General features: G+C 36.2%; 2 protein-coding genes, 1 non-coding gene and 1 pseudogene across 3 annotated transcripts; all 4 read right to left on the reverse strand.

The window, feature by feature from the left end:
• Positions 1–1,614: 1,614 nt before the first annotated feature.
• On the reverse strand, positions 1,615–4,026 carry LOC103700321 (NAP1-related protein 2-like). Its single transcript, XM_039127720.1, has 7 exons — positions 4,015–4,026; positions 3,021–3,143; positions 2,853–2,903; positions 2,568–2,639; positions 2,346–2,459; positions 2,197–2,258; positions 1,615–1,732 (listed from the first exon to the last, which is right to left on the reverse strand). Exons 1-7 carry the CDS (start codon positions 4,024–4,026, stop codon positions 1,615–1,617), a joined length of 552 nt encoding a protein of 183 aa, XP_038983648.1.
• On the reverse strand, positions 3,360–4,766 carry LOC120110995 (annotated as a pseudogene).
• A 1,577-nt stretch (positions 4,767–6,343) lies between these two features.
• LOC103705244 (glucomannan 4-beta-mannosyltransferase 9-like) lies at positions 6,344–13,579 on the reverse strand. The gene is made up of 9 exons (XM_008788896.4): positions 13,247–13,579; positions 11,772–11,870; positions 9,948–10,200; positions 9,505–9,615; positions 8,739–8,875; positions 8,451–8,564; positions 8,015–8,214; positions 7,568–7,762; positions 6,344–6,936 (listed from the first exon to the last, which is right to left on the reverse strand). The coding sequence occupies exons 1-9, from the start codon at positions 13,472–13,474 to the stop codon at positions 6,771–6,773; spliced, it is 1,503 nt and encodes a 500-aa protein (XP_008787118.2). The 5' UTR covers positions 13,475–13,579; the 3' UTR covers positions 6,344–6,770.
• Positions 13,580–17,170: 3,591 nt separating this feature from the next.
• TRNAV-AAC lies at positions 17,171–17,244 on the reverse strand. The gene has a single exon. It is a non-coding gene; the product is annotated as a tRNA-Val (tRNA).
• Positions 17,245–17,909: the final 665 nt, after the last annotated feature.

Consider the following 17,909-nt stretch of genomic DNA (forward strand, 5'->3'; position numbering starts at 1 on the left):
TTCCAGGTGGCATGTCTGATAGATAAACTATTTAATTTCTGGTCTGATTTTGCTAAGATTCTGAGCCATACTCAAGGAAGTCTCATCCTAATCCAAGTTTTGAACTCCATTAGAATTGAAGAGCAACATAGGCTCTAGAGTAAAACCTCTACTGAATACAAGAATAATGCATAATGTAGAGACCCCTCCTAAGAAAAATCAGAACCGACTTTTCCGTAAGAATTTCAAAAAGAAACCTTACAATCCTAGAAACTCTAACTACCATTATAATGGGAAACCTATTCAACCGCAGGAGCAGAAGAAGAAGAAAGAGGAAGGCGATGCTCGTTTCTGTTATGTGTGTGGTCGAACCAACCATTTATCTCCCTAGTGCTTCTATAAGAAGACTGCACCTCTTCAATCCAAGAAGAAAGGTCCACACACAACCAGTGCTCAAGTCAACATGGTGACTTCTGACGCTGGCTCCTCTGAGATAGCTTTCAGGTCTGTTTTCTTCACTCCTAAAGTTAACATGACTTTACAAGTACTTGATTGGGAGATTGATACCAGAGCTGGTATTCATATTTGTTCGGATCGCTCCTGGTTTTCTTCTTACCAGGTCTCAAGTGGATGAGCTGTGATCATGGCAAACAGCTCGAAGGCACGTGTGTTAGGAGTGGGATGTGTGGACTTAAAGCTTATCTCTGGAAAAGTCCTGTCCCTGCACGACGTCCAACATGTTACAGTTGTTAGGAGAAATCTAATTAGTGGTTCTTTACTTATCCAGCAGGGCTATTGTCTTATTTTTGAGTCCAATAAAGTTGTAATTTCTCATGGTGTAATGTTTATTAGAAAAGGGTTCCTAAGTGAAGGATTGTTTAAGTTGAATATAATAGCTCCTTCAATGAATGAAAATCTTTTGATTATGAATATAGAACCTCCTTCTATTTGGCATGGTAGATTAGGTCATGTAAATTATAATTCAATTAAACAACTTATGAATCTAAATCTAATACCAAAAAATGATCTTAAGAATCATAAGAAATGTCAAATTTGTGTAGAAGCCAAACTCCTAAAGAAGTCTTTTAAATCTATTAATAGGGATTCGGATCTATTAGAGTTGATCCATAGTGATGTTTGTGACTCGGGTAGAACTTCTAGAAAAGGTACACTACAAGAAAATTGGGCATTAGCGACGCTTTTTTTGGCCATTAGCGACGCTTTTAAGCATCGGTAAAAACCATCCCGACGCTATCCCAAGCGTCGGTAAAGCGTCGCCTATGCTACAGTGGATAAATAATTTTCCGACGCTTTTCAAAGCGTCGGTCATTAGCGACGCTTTTTAGCGTCGGTAACGTACAATTTAGCGACGCTTTAAAGCGTCGTTAAAGTCAAACCTACCGACGCTTTAAAGCGTCGGTAATAGTTAAAACACCGGGATTTTAACGACGCTTTAAAGCGTCGTTAGAGTATAATTTTTTTTAAAAAAAATTTAAATTTTTTTTTTAAAACTCTGTTTACAAAATCAAAGGCATTCACACTAAACGAGATTATACTCATAGCACAATCAAACATATTTATCAAAACATTCATTTTGTCAAATTACATTCATATTGTCAAATTACATTCATACTGTCAATTTACATTTGCAATGTACTTCAAAAAGCATAAAAAAATCATATAAAACTCCAAAATAAAAGCTTCAGGGATCAATGGAGTCACCATTTCTACGAGCAGATGAAGTATCAGGAACCTGTAATAAAAAAACCTTAAGAAGTTAAGAATACAAAATTTATTAAGCTCTTCAAAAAAATATGATACTTATTTATATGCATGTTGAAGGAAGGACTTAAGAAGGCTGGCCTTTGATGGATTTCATGCTGGGGCACTACATGGATGTTGATACAAATTGCATATTGTCTGTATATGCAGCCTACACATTGTATATGCACTATGGAGTCCTTGACTGCTTGCATGCCATAGCCATAGCCATAGCAAAAATAAGATTCCTGGTCTTCTAAGAAGAACTAGGAGGGAAATGTGAATGGTGATCTACTTGGAAAGAATATGCATATGATATACATAAATATGAATAATCCTAATATTGAAAGCAACAACAGCAGAATTATCATAAATTATCAGATACTCAACGTGACAAAATCAGTTAAATATCCAGCAATTGCTTATAAAACAAGATTACATGGTACTAAAGCCAACCTTTCCTCAGTAAAAGGTCGCTTGCTTCCCTTCTTCTCATGACCATTACCATTGGCAATCTCCTACAAGATATTATGAGAAACAAACATTAAAACTAATACCTGACTCAGAAAAATATCAATGATTACCGCATAAGATAATAACCTTACGATACCCTCCTTCCACTTGATAGTCGTACCAGTTATATTAGCCACTCCTTCCTCAGTGAAGGAATAAGTCTTCACAAGCTTTGTGTCTTCAAAATATGGGTTAGGAGAGAAGTTCTATACATTACAAACACCCAGTCAATTGATTAAAGGTAATAAATCACAAGAATATACTTATTCATAGCAACAGAATGGCTATTTCGTCAAAAATAAACAACATCTCACAAATATAATGGAGTAGCCTGACTTCAAATCTTGACAATCTTCAACGTCCAATGAAACCAAATACTTGAAAATCTGCATCAAAGGAACTTTATTAACACAAGCACCTGGAAATCTATAATGGGTTCCAAGTAATACCAGACATCAGATAAATCCAGAAGAAGCTGACAAAGGTCCTAGAATGATATCTCTAATTGATATAGTTAATATATTTATTCTGGATGAAGTAACAATTTCCACCACACTTAGTTTGAACACAGCATGTTTCAAAAATAACAGCATGCATACCTTTTGGTCTTCCTCTGTCAGAAGATCGCTAAGAGCAGGATGACTCAGGAACTAAAGAGTTAAGCATTACACACAGAAATACAAAAAAGAAAAACTATTAGATGAGAATGTTCCAAAAAAGAGGTTGTAGCTTAAATATATAATTACTAAAAAAGAGAGATTACGAACCGCAGTTAACCAAAAGTCTGGAATGGATTGGATGATCTCATTCCGTTTAATGTAGATAGGTCTTCGAATCTCATTATATTTCTGTTCCACCTCCAAAACTTTATCACTTGCTTCCTCATTAACCTACAGTCATGAATGAGATGAGCATATGGCAGACACAGGCAACAGGCCGACAACTCTACAAGTAAAAATACTATGAGTATAAAAAAGAAATACTATGAGAGTAAAAAAGAAATTTCTACTTAAATCGTGGTAGAGATTATGTTGGACAGAAACTCTACTACAGACAATTTTGGTGAGCCTTAAAATTCTACAAGTAAAAATTCAAAACACTTTGTGCGGTAGCTGGTTTGGCCATTCTCTTCTCCAACATTGAGAAAGACAAAAAACCACATGACATGCCTAAAACTTGACTGCAAGGCTCACATGTCAGTCAAAGGCCTAGCCATTGTTCACTCATGAAACTGATCTAGTTCTTAGATCACATGAAGAACATGTAAGCCACATTATTGGTGCAAACATAAGGATAAAAAGACACCATATGTGTAAAGCCCTGTCAACATACGAGTATGTGTTGGGCCAAAAATCTCCTACAAATCTCCATTCAATGTTCCATATCACCAGTGAGTTATCAAATCAGAGTTCAAAACATTCAGTAATGCTTTAAACAAGATAATAACGGGAGGCACAATTTCAGTGAAAAATAAGCAAAAAGAGCTCAGTCAGCTAAATAAAGAAGCAGAACAATAGATCGAGTAACACAAATGGTGGGAAGGAGGGAAATACAAGAGAACAATCTTGTTATCTATTAATCATGAGCTTGTAACACAATTTTTCCCACCCAAAACAATTAAACCTCAAAAGCACACCAAAAGAGCAGAGGAAAGACCTTCAAGCAATAACAATGCAATGGACCAATTTCGGTCAATCAAAAGCAACAAAAGAAAAGGTTAACTCCAAGAAAAAGAGAATTACATAGAATTAGATGAGAGACATCCAAGGCCATACTTTATCCTCGGATTCTAGTGACAACAGCAAGAAGTAAATGAAGAAAATCCCAGGAATTAAGGAAGAATATAGCTATCCACCAAAAAGCATTAACACAAAATAGACAAGGTACAGCTATAAATCCAAATTTTATAGATTATAAAAAAAAAATGTAATGATTTAGACGAAATATTCTGAAAGACTCTGGAGATGCAATGATAGAACAAAAACCTTGGTCCTCAGCTCCGCCTCGTCTCCGTCGGAGGAGGAGGGCAACGAAGCTGAGGACGGCGCCGACGACGGCGACGAGGTTTCCCTCTCGGAGGAGGATCTTGAGCGCGAAACCGTCGATGTCGGCGGTGATCCGACGGCCGTCGGCGACGAGCGCCCGTCGGGGCTTCCCGGCGAAGGCGAGCAGCACGAGGATCGTGATCCAGGTGACCAACGTGGCCGGCACCGCCACGGCCAGCGCCGCCCCCATGGAGAGCAGGCCGAAGACCCCTCCGTAGAGCACGGAGGCGTAGAGGACCTTCCAGCCGGCGGCGGCGCGGGAGGAGGCGGAGGCGGCCGCCGAGTTGTACCAGGAGCGGATGGAGAGGAGGAGGAGAGGAGGAGGGAGTAGACGACGAGGAAGAGGAAGACCCACGTCCGCCGCTTGCTCAACGCCCGCATCAGCAGCGACTCCCCCCATCGCGACGACGGAGAGCGCTCAGCGGAGGAGAATGGATGAGATCGGTGAAAAGGGTTGAGAAGAGAGGGAGTCGGTCGGGGGATTTAGGGCTTTAGAGGTAGGGGGTATGCGGGAGGAATGAAGTCCGACGACGCTTATAAGCGTCGTCGTGTTCTTCCGTTATGCCGACGCATAACAGCGTCGGTGTTTAAATATTCCGACGCTTATAAGCGTCGGTAATGCGCCCAGACACCGACGCTTAAAAAAAGCGTCGCTGGAAGCTTTTTTACCGACGCTTCCCAGAAGCGTCGGTGGTTACTGTCCCAACAAAAAAAATCGCCGACGCTTTTAACTAGCGTCGGCAATACAAAGTCGGCAAAAATCCTTTTTGTTGTAGTGGTAACAGATACTTTGTGACCTTCATAGATGATCTATTCAAGTTTTGTTACATCTACCTAATTAAAACCAAGGATGAGGTGCTCAGCAAATTTAAGATTTTTAAGATCAAAGCTGAGAACCAACAGAAAAAGAAAATTAAAATTTTTAGATCAGATCGGAGAGGTGAATATACATCTAATGATATAACTCAATTTTATGAAGATAATGAATTTATTCATGAAGTGACTGCACCCTATTCTTCCCAATCAAATGGAGTAGTAGAAAGAAAGAATAGGACTTTAATGGATATGGTTAACTCCATGCTTATAAGCTCAGGAGTACCAGAGAATTTGAAGAGAAAAACTCTAGTTTCAGCCTGTTATATCCTTAATAGGATTTCCTGTAAAAATAATGATCTAACTCCATATGAAGTTTGAAAATATAGAAAATCTAGTCTTAGCTATTTGAAAGTGGGGGTGCTTGGCAAAAGTGAAAATACCTGATTTTAAAAAAAAAAATAGGACCTAAAAGAAAATAGAAGCCATAGATGCAAAATACTTTGAAGACACCTTTCCATTTAGGACTAGAGTAGATAGTGATATAGCTAGTAACTCTATTAGAATAAGGACAAGTGAAATAGAAGTAGAAGCAGAACTTAGAAGGAGTAAGAGATCCAAGGTAAAAAAAATATACCTTAGATTAGCGATACCTTAGATGCTAAATCCACCACAGGATATGTCTTTCTCCTAGGAGGTGCTACTGTGTCTTGGAAATATACCAAACAAACCTTGATATATTTAGTCTCACATCAGTTATTCGTTGGATAAATATTGGGTACTTATATAGAATCAAAAAACTCAAATAATATCTTTCGGCTAGCTTTTTTGGATGAAATTTTGAGTTGTTACAAATGGTATCATAATGGACCCAGCTCATAATCTATGTGTATTAGAGGATACGGTAGCATAGGTTCATGGAGGATGACCATGAGACGATAATGATGCTTGTGATTAGATTTGAATGGGTTTGAACCCTTAGTCTGACGAAAACATTAGAGCTTAAACGAAGATAGTATGTGATGACCCGTATAGGCGTGTGTTTAATCCTACCATCGATTATTCGTTGAGTAGATCTTGGATACTTATATAGAACCAAAAAAACTTAAATGCTTTTTTAGATGAGATCCTAGGTTGTTATTCTTTTTAGAAAAAAACTAAATTTATTCATTCTATTTATAGAACTATTAGAGCAAAAATAATACCAATGACACTTTTCAAACTCGCTTCCATTCTTCAAACAATATCAATAGTTCATTAACATAATAAGAGAGATACATGTAATCAAGTGATTAATATTCATCAGAATGAAGTTTACACCAACTCATAATAAACCAAAGAATTGTTCTTGTCTTTATTGCTGCGCAGAGTACTTTTCTGTATCACTTCGTTCCCCTCATCCTGTCCTTCCTTAATTTTATTGTTATCTAGAGCAATTTGGCTTATTTTTTTCCCATTATGTATGCTTTCATTACAAGAAGTTTCATGATATGAGCTGAATGCTTCATCATAAGCTATGAAGTGCCCTTTTATTATACACATTGACAAATCCAATGAAATCATGGAATGGTGGAAGCATAAAAGAATTTGCTGGGAGTAGCTTGAAGAAGAGGATATCACTAGGCTAGTGCATAATTTTGGAGTCCTGGTTATGTTCAACTACTTGCTTCCAGGGACAAAGGTACCAACGTAACCAAATCCCATAATAAGAAAGGAGAGAGACAGTGGGAAGATATATATGAAGTAGCGGTCGGTATTGAAGGCGTAGTCATAGGAAGCACACAGTATGAGGTACACTCCAATTGCAATCTCCGCGAAATGGAATCTGAAAGAAAGGGCAATGCAATTGAAGATTAAATAAGTGTGAAGTGAATCTTTGTCTTATTATCCTTAACCATGCTAATTTAATTAAAAATAGATTTTGCTCCTCTCAAGATGAGTATGATCCATAGTACTAAAAAAAGCTTAAAAACTAAAAACTCAAGTGTTTAATAATCTTTATCTTATGCATCAAGTAAATATAAAAATAAATAACTAAAATTATGAAATACCATATTTTTTAATATATATATATATATATATGTATATATTAATATATTTAGATCATCATTAATAAGCTGGATTATCAATTTAAATACTTTATCATATAATTTAGTATACTAGCACAATGAAAACTATTAATTTTTGTATCCACATGATGCATAAATTACAGACCATCAAAATATGCGATATTTAGTTTTTAGAAATTATTAGTGGGATCTTCCATTTAAATGGTTCATTATTAATTTTGGAATCATGAGAAGTAGATAATCTCTCCTCTTGATAGGAGCATAGTCCATCCTATTTAATTATATTTCACAAAATTAAAAGAAAAATTAAATTTTAAAAATCTACCAGCAAATGAACTGCTTGGGAGAGTGAGCATTAGTTTTAAATGCAAGATGGTAATAAAATACCTCTCCCAGAATTTGGTTCCGAACTTCTTAACTACTGTGGAAATTGATTTTGCCTTCATCATGTCCCCGAGTTTCTCAGTGACAATCCATTCATTAACCCTATCTGCTTCTGTTAGACCAATGAAGACTGCTTTGCATCGATGCCAAGACATGGCATTCTCGAATAAGATCCAAAAGATGGTTAGATGAATAGAGCTGCAACAGAGAACAAGATATAATAAGATCGAGATTTGTCAGAGAAGAGAGTGCAACCAAACAATATTGTTAGGTTTTGACAACTTGGGCAAGACTTTTTGTGATCCTTATCTATCTAAATTTCTGAATCCATGAGAGAGCTATCCTTTGCTGGTAAACTCAAAAAAAAAAAAAAAGAAATAGTTTTTTCAATTTATGGAAATAGTTTTGATTAATAAGTGGACTTAGATGAGAATTGAAGAAGTTGCAAACCTTGGAGTTCCAACTGAATTGAGAAGTGTAATGGCTGTCGGAATGTAAACTGCTCCCCACCTTGGAATTTGAATTTCAGGGAAAAAAACAGATACCGGAATCACCACGCAGTAGAAAAAGAAGGTAACATTATGAGAAATAATTCTCCGAGCAAAGAAGAAGTTGTAGACCAAAAAGAATTTCTTCCCAAGAGGTACTTTCTGCAGCACCAAAAAAAAAAAAGCAGTTATACCAGCTCCGCATTCACCATCATTTAAATCTTAGTTTCTTGCATGGGCTGCTAGCCTAAAACTGCATCGATGAATCGGGTAAATACCAATTCAGCATTGAATCAGCAAGTTTAAGTTTCTTTCTCTACACATATAGCCAAGTGCAGGTCTCTTGAAGCATATGAATACTTCCTCATGCATGATGTTTATTGCAATCTACGACTCACCTTGGCCTTTATTATCTCCATCGCCACTTTCCGAAACAAATTTGCTGGTCCACAAGACCAACGGTGCTGTTGAAAGCGATAAGCTTTATAAGTGCTTGGCAGCTCGCTCTTAACCTATGTGACAAGAGCAATGGAGGTAGATGAAATCTGCAACTTATGTGAAAAAGGTGTCTTGCAATATTAGACATATTTGATATGAGATACTTTTAAGTATATGGAAGCATAAAAGACGCTTCAGAATCAAGCAGCTGTGAGTTTATTGTTCATATAAAAATTTAATATGATTACCTTAACGTTACCAACATACACAAATTTCCAACCTGCCAGAGATGCTCTAACAGCTAAATCCATGTCTTCTACAGTTGTTCGTTCCTTCCAACCTTCGACTTCATTAATAGCTTGGATCCGCCAAACACCAGCAGTCCCTATATTTGAACAATCACAGAAAAGCTTCCTTCCTTAATAGGTTTGCATAAGGGTGTTGCTAATTTTTCATAGGTCTTAGGGCTATCTCAGATAATAACTTTAGCGATAAAACATTACTGAAACTGCTTTATGCCAGTATTTCACTGATATTTTCATTATACTAATAGAAGCCAAAGTTATAGAGTTGAAGTTAAATACTGGAGGATTGATGCCAAAGAAAGATCATTTCATGGATATATTGTCAGAATATATAAAATAGAAATGTTTAGAATATGCATCCACTGTGTGGTATATATAGGATCATCCTCTTTGAGCGCCGGTTTTCATTATTATAAAGAGAAAAAGAAGATCCGTTGATGCATATTCTCGCAGAATAGTTCCTTTTTGAGAAACCATACAGAAATAGTTCTTAGCTATACATTTTAATTTAAATCTCTTAATGTCACTCTAATGGAATCTTCTTTCTCTTTCAATTTCCAATTGTACCATGTGAAATTTTAGCCATTAACTTCTATACCATTTAGATTATCTTTAACATGACTACTTTCCAGAAAGAAAGGACAAAAAGACCAAAAGAAAGAAGTTTATTTTCCAACTTCGGGATTGTCTCAAGCATGATAAGAGTTACCATTAAAACCAAAGAAAGCAAAAGTTGATGAGCCAGATTGTTGTTCAATCTTGAAGTGATAATTCAATGACATCTCCTGTATCCTTGTCATCAGGCATTCATCAGCATTCACTGTTTCACAAGATACCAATTATAATTAAGCATCATCATAGAACATTAAAGAGCAGGGAAAGATTACAAGAACAAAAAATATATAATTTTTCTTTAGATGTATTAGTTGTAAGTTTATCTTTATATCCGTTTTTCTTTCTAATTGATTATAGGGTTTGGTCCTATGCACTACTATGCTCAGATGTCGTGCTTACTCCATATATGATGCCTCACAAAGAGTGCAATTCAAAAAACCACACACAGAAAACCTCATGTGGTAATTTTTCCTAGTGCATCTGTTAGGTGGAAAATCATAATTTCAATTTGTCGCAATTATAATTCCATAAGCTTACCAAATTTCCATCGAGCTTGAACAAGAGCAATTTCGGGATTGTTCATCAAGAAAGGGACAGTTCGTATGAGAAAATCAGATGCAGGCTGGAAATCAGCATCGAATATTGCAACATGTTCACATTGTTGTACATAGTCAATCTCCATTGCTTCTTTCATTGCACCAGCTTTATATCCATTTCTATTATCTCTTGATATATAATGTATATTTATTCCCTTTCCTAGCCATTTGTCACATTCCTTCTGCACCATATCCTGCAACTCAAAAAAAAATAAAATCTCATGCATATACCGATATTAAATAGATAGAAAATGTTCATTAGATTAAAAAATCCATGAGTGAATTTTAAAAATTGGGCTTCGCTTAAGGTTGATTTTTTTTTTTTTCATCTTAAAGTTGAATTATGAAACTAGCTAATAGTTTGTCTCAGGTGATTTCTAAATTAGATTAATAAATACATTATTAAGGTAAAACGATATCACATGCAGGTTTTCTGATATCGAGTTTCAACTTGCAGAGTTAGCGAAGTCTCTCGTATACAAGAGACTTGGATTTGATCCCACCTTCACCCCGTTGTTTGGCCAGGCATCCATGCATCCAAGTTCTCCAAAAACATAGGCATTTCGACTTGAGTAAATCATTAGTCCATATGTGGTTTTTGAAAATTGGTTTGCTTGTCCACATTGATAGTGTCTGATAATAAGCAAAGGATGCATGGGGATTATGGCTGGTCCACAAGACTTGTGTTTTTGTTCCTCGCTGGAGATTAACAATGAGGTGAGAACATGTCTTTAATTTCAAAAGAATTGAGGGAAAAATGAAAATGGTTTTAACTAGTGAATTAATTTGCATAGGGTATATGTATTTGGTATATAGATTCTAAATTATCCAGAGGTAGCATTTCATCTTAAGGAAACCAGCCCTGCTAGGTAGGCTAAATTAGAATTAAAGATTGTTTTTTTGTCATGAGCTACTGGCTACATTCTTGTCTGATACTTGGATAAATTAGGAAGGCAAACAGAGAAAGAAACTGGGAGTAGAAGGCAAATTATATAGCTATACTAGGTTTTTAGGGGCAAAATATGATAGGGTAGTGAAATTATAAAACAAGCTATATTAGTTTCTTATTTTTCATTTCTGGTGAGAATAATGATATTAGAATTATGTAATTTAAATACTTAACAAAAACTCCAAGATTAGAAGCCAGATTGTCTTCCCATGCATGTGGTGGAGTGCAACCACCAGGCTATAGGCCAGTTTGCCAATTATACTAGAGTTAATACAATTGGTTGGTTCCCAGAAATATGAGGAACCAAAGATTAAGTTTTGCCTACATTACGGGTTGTCTTCACCTCAATGTACTTTGGAATAAATTTAACTTGTTTTTATGGCAATGGACATGGGCACTTGTAACCATATCCTTGATGATCTATTAACAGGTGATAGTAACCTACATAAAATCAAAATCTAAGCATCATTGTAAATGAAATAAGTTTTTAAAAAAGAAATTAGAACTCTAGTGTCCATATGGTAGTTCCTATAAATCCATTTTGATGCTTGGTTCTTCAATCTAATTTTTGAAGCATAGCTCTGTTTCTCTATTCATCAAGGACATTAAAGAATTGTCAACTAATATACCAAAGTCATTAGCCTCTATAGTGAAAATAAATCATACGTATCTAATTTTTGCTAAACAATGCTTTTTTTCAACTGAAAAATCTTTCAGCATACCAATTCATGAGGTTGCACCATAACAGTATCCATGCTAGCTAAATACTAAGGGTTTGAAAGAAAGAAAGGAGATAATAAAGGAAGAGAATCAAACCCTGATTGTTAAATCAGTCGAATCATCAAGAACTTGTATGATGAGTCGATCAGATGGCCACACAAGATTGCATACAGCTCCAATCGATAGCCGATAGACCTGCAGAAAGCTCACAGAACCAAAATTAGCAAATAGTAGAAGTTATATGAAAGCTATTAAAAAAATGAAAATCTAATAACGAAATTACTATCTTAACAAGGTTAGTTTCCAAGTCTAATTAGCATTAGTTTCTTTGTTAAAAAAAAAAAAAATTTAAGGATATAAGATCTTGAATACAAAAATTCAAGGCCCTCAAACTCAGTTTCAGCATTGAATATAGGATTGCAAGATGAAATGAGGCAATATTGTTGCGGTACCTTTTTTTCTGAAATGAGGCAATAAAACTCACTAGCAAGGTTCTTGTCTCTTTTTAGTGTTTTCTGGGAGTATGGTCAATATATTATGGGATATTAGAACATAAGGGTTTCGTTTTGAGCTTTGATCATTGAGTTACAAAGCTTTAAACAGCATTTTTCAGAGCTTATTTAGTCAATATCTGGCCATATTGAGTTGTAGCTGTTGTCATATGTAGCGTTCTACTAGAAGGCAAAAGAAATAGTTTACTGCAGGCCTTTCTCTTTTTTTAAAAAAAAAAAAAATGGGAACCATTATTTTTCTTTTTCAAATTCTCGGTGAAGAGGAAAGATGTGGAATGTTATTAGAAAATGAAGGAGAAACAGAATATCTCCAACAGGGAGTTCATGCAAAGGAAAATGTTCCAGTTACAATGACAAGAAAATGATTTTTTCTTCTTCACCTGATTATTTTTCTTAGTTTACACTTCACATACACATCAACAACTACACACACATGCACAACTGTGTAGGTACTGTAGTAACCATTTTTTTTTTTTTAAGTCAAAAAAAGGGTAGGAATTACAGGAACCTACCTACATGTTTTATCTATTTTGATTCAATCTGTTTCATGGCTTACCATTTCTTTGTATCCTTTTTATTTTCTATAGTCAACTGCTTTTCCTGTGACTATCTATATGTTGAACCCTGTTTCACTCTTCACTTATCTACTGACTTATGCTCAGATTTCTCTGCTTTCCAATTTAAAAACAATTCATTATGTCAAAATATATAATAAACAATATATACCATATATGATATCTAATATATCATACACACGTGTGTGTCTTTGTGTGTTTATATATATATATATATATATATATATATATATATATATATATATATATATATATATGTATGCATATGTGTGTGTATATATATATATATGTATGTATGCATATGTATATATGTATATATGTATATATGTATATATATATGTATATCTATATATGTGTGTGAGTGTGTACTATATGCATATAAGGTGTATAAATGTACATAAGTATGTTCCACATTTATACACCTACATATATACATCTGCGCATGCATCTTTAAGTCATGGACGGTTCAAAGGTGGCAGATTACCTCTCTCTCATTGTACATGGGAATTTGTACGAGGACCATAGGATAAGCCAGAGTTCCCAACTCCTCGTCCTCTCTGATGGGCTCCCATTTGTAGATCTTTTCCGGCTTCCGGCGGAAGACCTTAACATAGAAGCTAACGAGCCCCATGGAGAACTTCTCAATGAACAGCATCACTGACATGATCAGGCAAAAGATGATCGCAACCCTTACCACCGGCACGAGCACCATTGCCCTCACTTGCAGCCATATCAATCCAATTTGGTCCGGCACAACGCTCCCGACCGATGAGAAGACGAGCTCGAAGGCTTCAGCAAGCGAGAGCGCAAGAGGACGAGAGGCATGGGCTACATTGCAAAGAAAACAAAGCAACAAGCCGTCAGTAGACAGTGTTGGTACTTTTCTATGAGTCGTTAGATAGATTGGAGTCAGAATCACTGTACCTTGCAATGCCATGGCCTCCTCTTGCTTCCCCTCTGTACAAGCTCTGCAAGAGAAATGATAGAGAGTGCGGCCTTTCTTTGGATGGCTTAAGCTTTTATACAAACTCCATTAACAGAAAAGCAGATGGGCCTTTAACTCAGCACCACTCTTCCTTTGAGGAAGGTGGCTGCATGAAAGCAACCTTGATCAAACATTTCAGCTCTTTGACATTTAAGCATATGTTTTTTTAAGAAAAGAAGTGCTATTATTTAGTGGTGATATGGCTGCAATCTCACTCCCTCTCTATTTTAGTTGTTCCTATGAAATAATAAATGGGTTGAGACAAAATGGAGAAATAATTCAGAAGGAACAAAAGTTGATAGGCTGTTTAAACTTTTGGGAAGTTGTTCAAACTATATGTCAATTTACTTGGTTTGGATTCCAAGACCTGGAATAATTAGGGCAGCATCGGTTCCATGGATGCAAAGCTCTCTCCTCAACCAACATGTTGCGGCATCCAACGTTTTGGACCTGTCCTCTTTTATGCAATGATCGAACCGAAAGGGGCTAGTTTTTCTTAGTTAGCCTTCAGTATCCAATGTTCTAGGGCAGGTCCCTTCTATGAAATTTGTATATACGAAAAAAACTAAGTGGGTTAAGGTATGTTGATTACCATATTTTTTCTTCTGTTCTCCCATTTTAAACCCCTTGACTCAGGTTCCTAGTTACAGGTAAGATTGTTTCATCAGAATATATGCCTCTCCAACAATAAAATGTATGTGAAAATTATGACAGGTTTTCTGTTTATTTAGCATGATAGAATATATATACTACTAGCTAGGAAGGTTAGGTTCAAGTGTTATCCTTTTTTTTTTTTTTGAAGGAAAGTTCAGTTCTTTTGCGCATACAAATATCCTTCTAAATCAAGTTGGCAATTGTCCTTTCCCTCAAGAAAAACTCAAGTTCACAACCTATGGAAGGAGAAGTTGGAAATTATATGTGCCAAGTGGATTGAGTACGTATATAATATGGCTCATACATATAAGGACCACATAATTTCTGATGGACTTGATTGCCTTCATGTCTGTCCATTAAAATATATTTTATAAAAAGAGATGGAGACAAAAAGGAGTGTATTCAATCTAAATTATAAAGGATCCTTAATTATCACTCTCATATTCATCCTTGAATTAGACTTGAGGAGGCTTGGCTGTCTTCTTGTCTTAAAACCAAGTACCACTTGTGCCACTCAACACAAGGGATGACAGACGACGGATCTTTTCAATAGACAAGTTGAGGCATATGCTCGCTGCCACCGCTCTTTGCATTGGATCTCCCAAGGTGATGGAAGACAATAGTTGGCACCCCACAAGAGATCTTGTCCATGGGCACCTCTCTCTCTCTCTCTCTCTCTCACGCGCGCACGTGCGCGCGCGCTCGGCCTAATTATTTTCAAAATATGCGAGAGTTGTCAGTTGTGTACTAGCTGCATGTACATCAGTTAATTCACAATCTAAAATGCTTAAACTATTAGGCAGAGATTTGACCTAGACTTATAAACCCATATGGCACCCTTTTATCAACCGGCATAGGACTATGACATATAGCTAACCATCACAGTCCATGCTTCGACTATAGATATTCAGCAATTGTAGATCGCTCTTTTCTTTTTATTTTCCTTCTTAAACAAACTGTCATATTTTGTTTGATAATGATAGTAGGAATCCTAGTTGGTAAGATAGCCCAATACCTTATGATGATAGAAGCCAGAAGGGTCTTGATTGGTGAAGGAAGGTGTGAGGACCGTGACAATGGCATTTTGTTGCACAATTGTGTCCAAATCCATTAGTGGCTATAGCATGTGACAGGATGGCTGGTTGAGTTATAATGAGAGAGGACATGAGCTTACTGCAACAACTTCATCACTTGCATAATTTGCCATCCGAGTAACATCGTTATAGGAACCACAAAATTTAGCATGCATGGCTTGGTCTAGAAGGGATCTGTAAGCCCGATCAGATCCAAATTAAAGCCTCTTTCAACCTAGATTGAAGTCAGAGAATGGCTAGAAATGACAAAAGAGAAGGCCATAGTACACACTTAGTCAAGAGACGTACAGTTTGATCTATGCCATAGCTTTTCCTTTGGCTTGAAAACTTTCTTCACGTAGTGGATTTATTGACCGTCCGATATGCTACAATAAAGGTGGCGTGGGCTGAAACTGCTCCTTATAAGAAGAGATATAGAGCACCTATCTGCTTGAGAGGTGGAGCATGACAAGATCGTAGTACCTGCTGTTTTTTTTTTTTTTTATCACACAACAGGTATTAGTGAGATCTGCTATTTGATGTAATGTTCTAGCTGTGTTCCAATCTCTCTGTTGGGTTTGGCTGGAAAAAGTCTCAAGCTGCCCATTTTCTTCCTCTAAACAACACCTCAATTCAACAATTATAATCCAACAAAAATGTCTCAATTTGCTCTTTTGTCTTAAAGTTCCTATTCAACCTGATTTAACTTAATTAACATGGCACATCCCAACTTAACTCTACAAACCCGACTCGACTAGGATAACTCCACCCTAAACTAGGTTGCATCGGGTTGTGCCAGCAAGTTTAGGTGCCTCAGCAAATAGTTAGGGTTCTTTGATACCCGTCTTAACTTTGTAATGTCATTAGAAACAGTAATACTCTCTCTCCGCCAATGGATGTAGGCATCTTGAAAAAAATCATTCTGTTTTGCCGCCTTAATTTGATTTATTTACTTAAATTTATTGCCCTGTGCTTTGGTAGCAAATGATTCTAAGTCCACTACTTAAATAGCGAAGCATTCAAAGTTTTTATTGTCTTCCTATCTGTCCATACCCACTTCCTATCACTGACCTCCCATTCTCTCTTTTCCTATTATTATAACCAATTTATGAATAATAGATAAAAAAAGTTAAATTTAATTATGCTACATCTAAAATTCAGCAAATTATGCTGGAAATGATATTGAATTGAATTTCAATCGAGAGTCAATATTATGGACACTTATGACTTTCATTTAAAATAAAATATAGTAGAATACAATATTCAAATGAAACATTGCACTAACATAATGAGTCCAAATTATCACCTGTATCACCAGTGTTAAGCAACACATCCATTCATTCCATCATGATCTCTTTGAAACCATCCATATGTAGAAAACATAAAATAAAATAAAAATAGAACGAGGTTTTAAATGAATCTGTGTGTGTGCGTATGTGTGTGTGTGTGTGTGCGCGTGTGAGTGTGTGTGTGTGAGAGAGAGAGAGAGAGAGAGAGAGTATGCCAAGGGGTGGAGTAAATTATAGGATAAGATGGAAAACTTTTAGAATTTTTGTTTACCAAAACAAAATGTAAAAGTTTATATTTATCACCTGTCAGCAGCCAATCCATTTCGTTCTCATGAACCTGTTTGAAACCATCCACATGTACGAGTGGAGAAAAATATAGTAAAATTTTAATTTTGACAAAAAGTTTTTGGCGTCGCCCGGACTCGAACCGGAGACCTTCAGTGTGTTAGACTGACGTGATAACCAACTACACCACGACACCGCATTGATTTTGTCTGATGTTGTTTAGTCATTTACATGTTAAATGCATTGTGCCATTTTTTTTCACAAGAGAGAGAACAAGCTGCAAAATTTATGCATACCACACACATCCAGATTTAAATATTGGAGATGTACCATCTAAATTTTAAACCCAAAATATCTGATAGAAAGATGATCGGCAAGCCCTAATTCATATTTCATTCAAGATCATTGGATCGAATATATTTTAGAAAGATTACATTAACTTAATCCATCAACTATTTTAGGAAGATTTTATTAACTTAATCTAGATGCTTGTTCTAGCTCGTACTATAGTTTTGTTCAAGTATTCTTATGTTTAGTGAAAGGTCATTGAATGATTAAGTAGCCATCACTTTGCTTGGATGCTCCCACTATAGTTGCCACTCATCGAATCCTTCTGCTGAGTGTTTGAATTGGTTTTCTGCTTAATCATTAGTGGTTGTTTTACGATGTTCTAGTGGTATTCGACGAAATGGGCTGAATGGTTGAGCGGCCATCACTACTTAGTTTCTCCCATCGTGATTGCCATTGCTTCGATGCTCCTCCTAAATGTTTCAATTGGTCTATGCTTGATCATTGGTATATCTCTTGCTCTTTGTTTGTTGATTTTGATGACGAAGTGAAGATTGCTAACAGCTATTCGCT

This window comes from Phoenix dactylifera, chromosome 6 (assembly GCF_009389715.1).
Source record: "Phoenix dactylifera cultivar Barhee BC4 chromosome 6, palm_55x_up_171113_PBpolish2nd_filt_p, whole genome shotgun sequence".
Taxonomy (NCBI): Eukaryota; Viridiplantae; Streptophyta; class Magnoliopsida; order Arecales; family Arecaceae; genus Phoenix; species Phoenix dactylifera.

Bases quoted from the DNA above. Each gene is read 5' to 3' on its own strand.
- LOC103700321 (XM_039127720.1), bottom strand. The intron at 2,640-2,852 runs GTATGCATGCTG...CCTTTGATGCAG, and splicing joins TGACAGAGGAAGACCAAAAG to ATTTTCAAGTATTTGGTTTC. The intron at 2,259-2,345 runs GTAAGGTTATTA...AATATCTTGTAG, and splicing joins TCAAGTGGAAGGAGGGTATC to GAGATTGCCAATGGTAATGG.
- LOC103705244 (XM_008788896.4), bottom strand. From the start codon at position 13,474: ATGGTGCTCGTGCCGGTGGTAAGGGTTGCGATCATCTTTTGCCTGATC. The intron at 10,201-11,771 runs GTTTGATTCTCT...TTTGAGTTGCAG, and splicing joins CGACTGATTTAACAATCAGG to GATATGGTGCAGAAGGAATG. The intron at 6,937-7,567 runs GTATTTTATTAC...CCTTTCTTTCAG, and splicing joins GGAACCAAATTCTGGGAGAG to ATTCCATTTCGCGGAGATTG.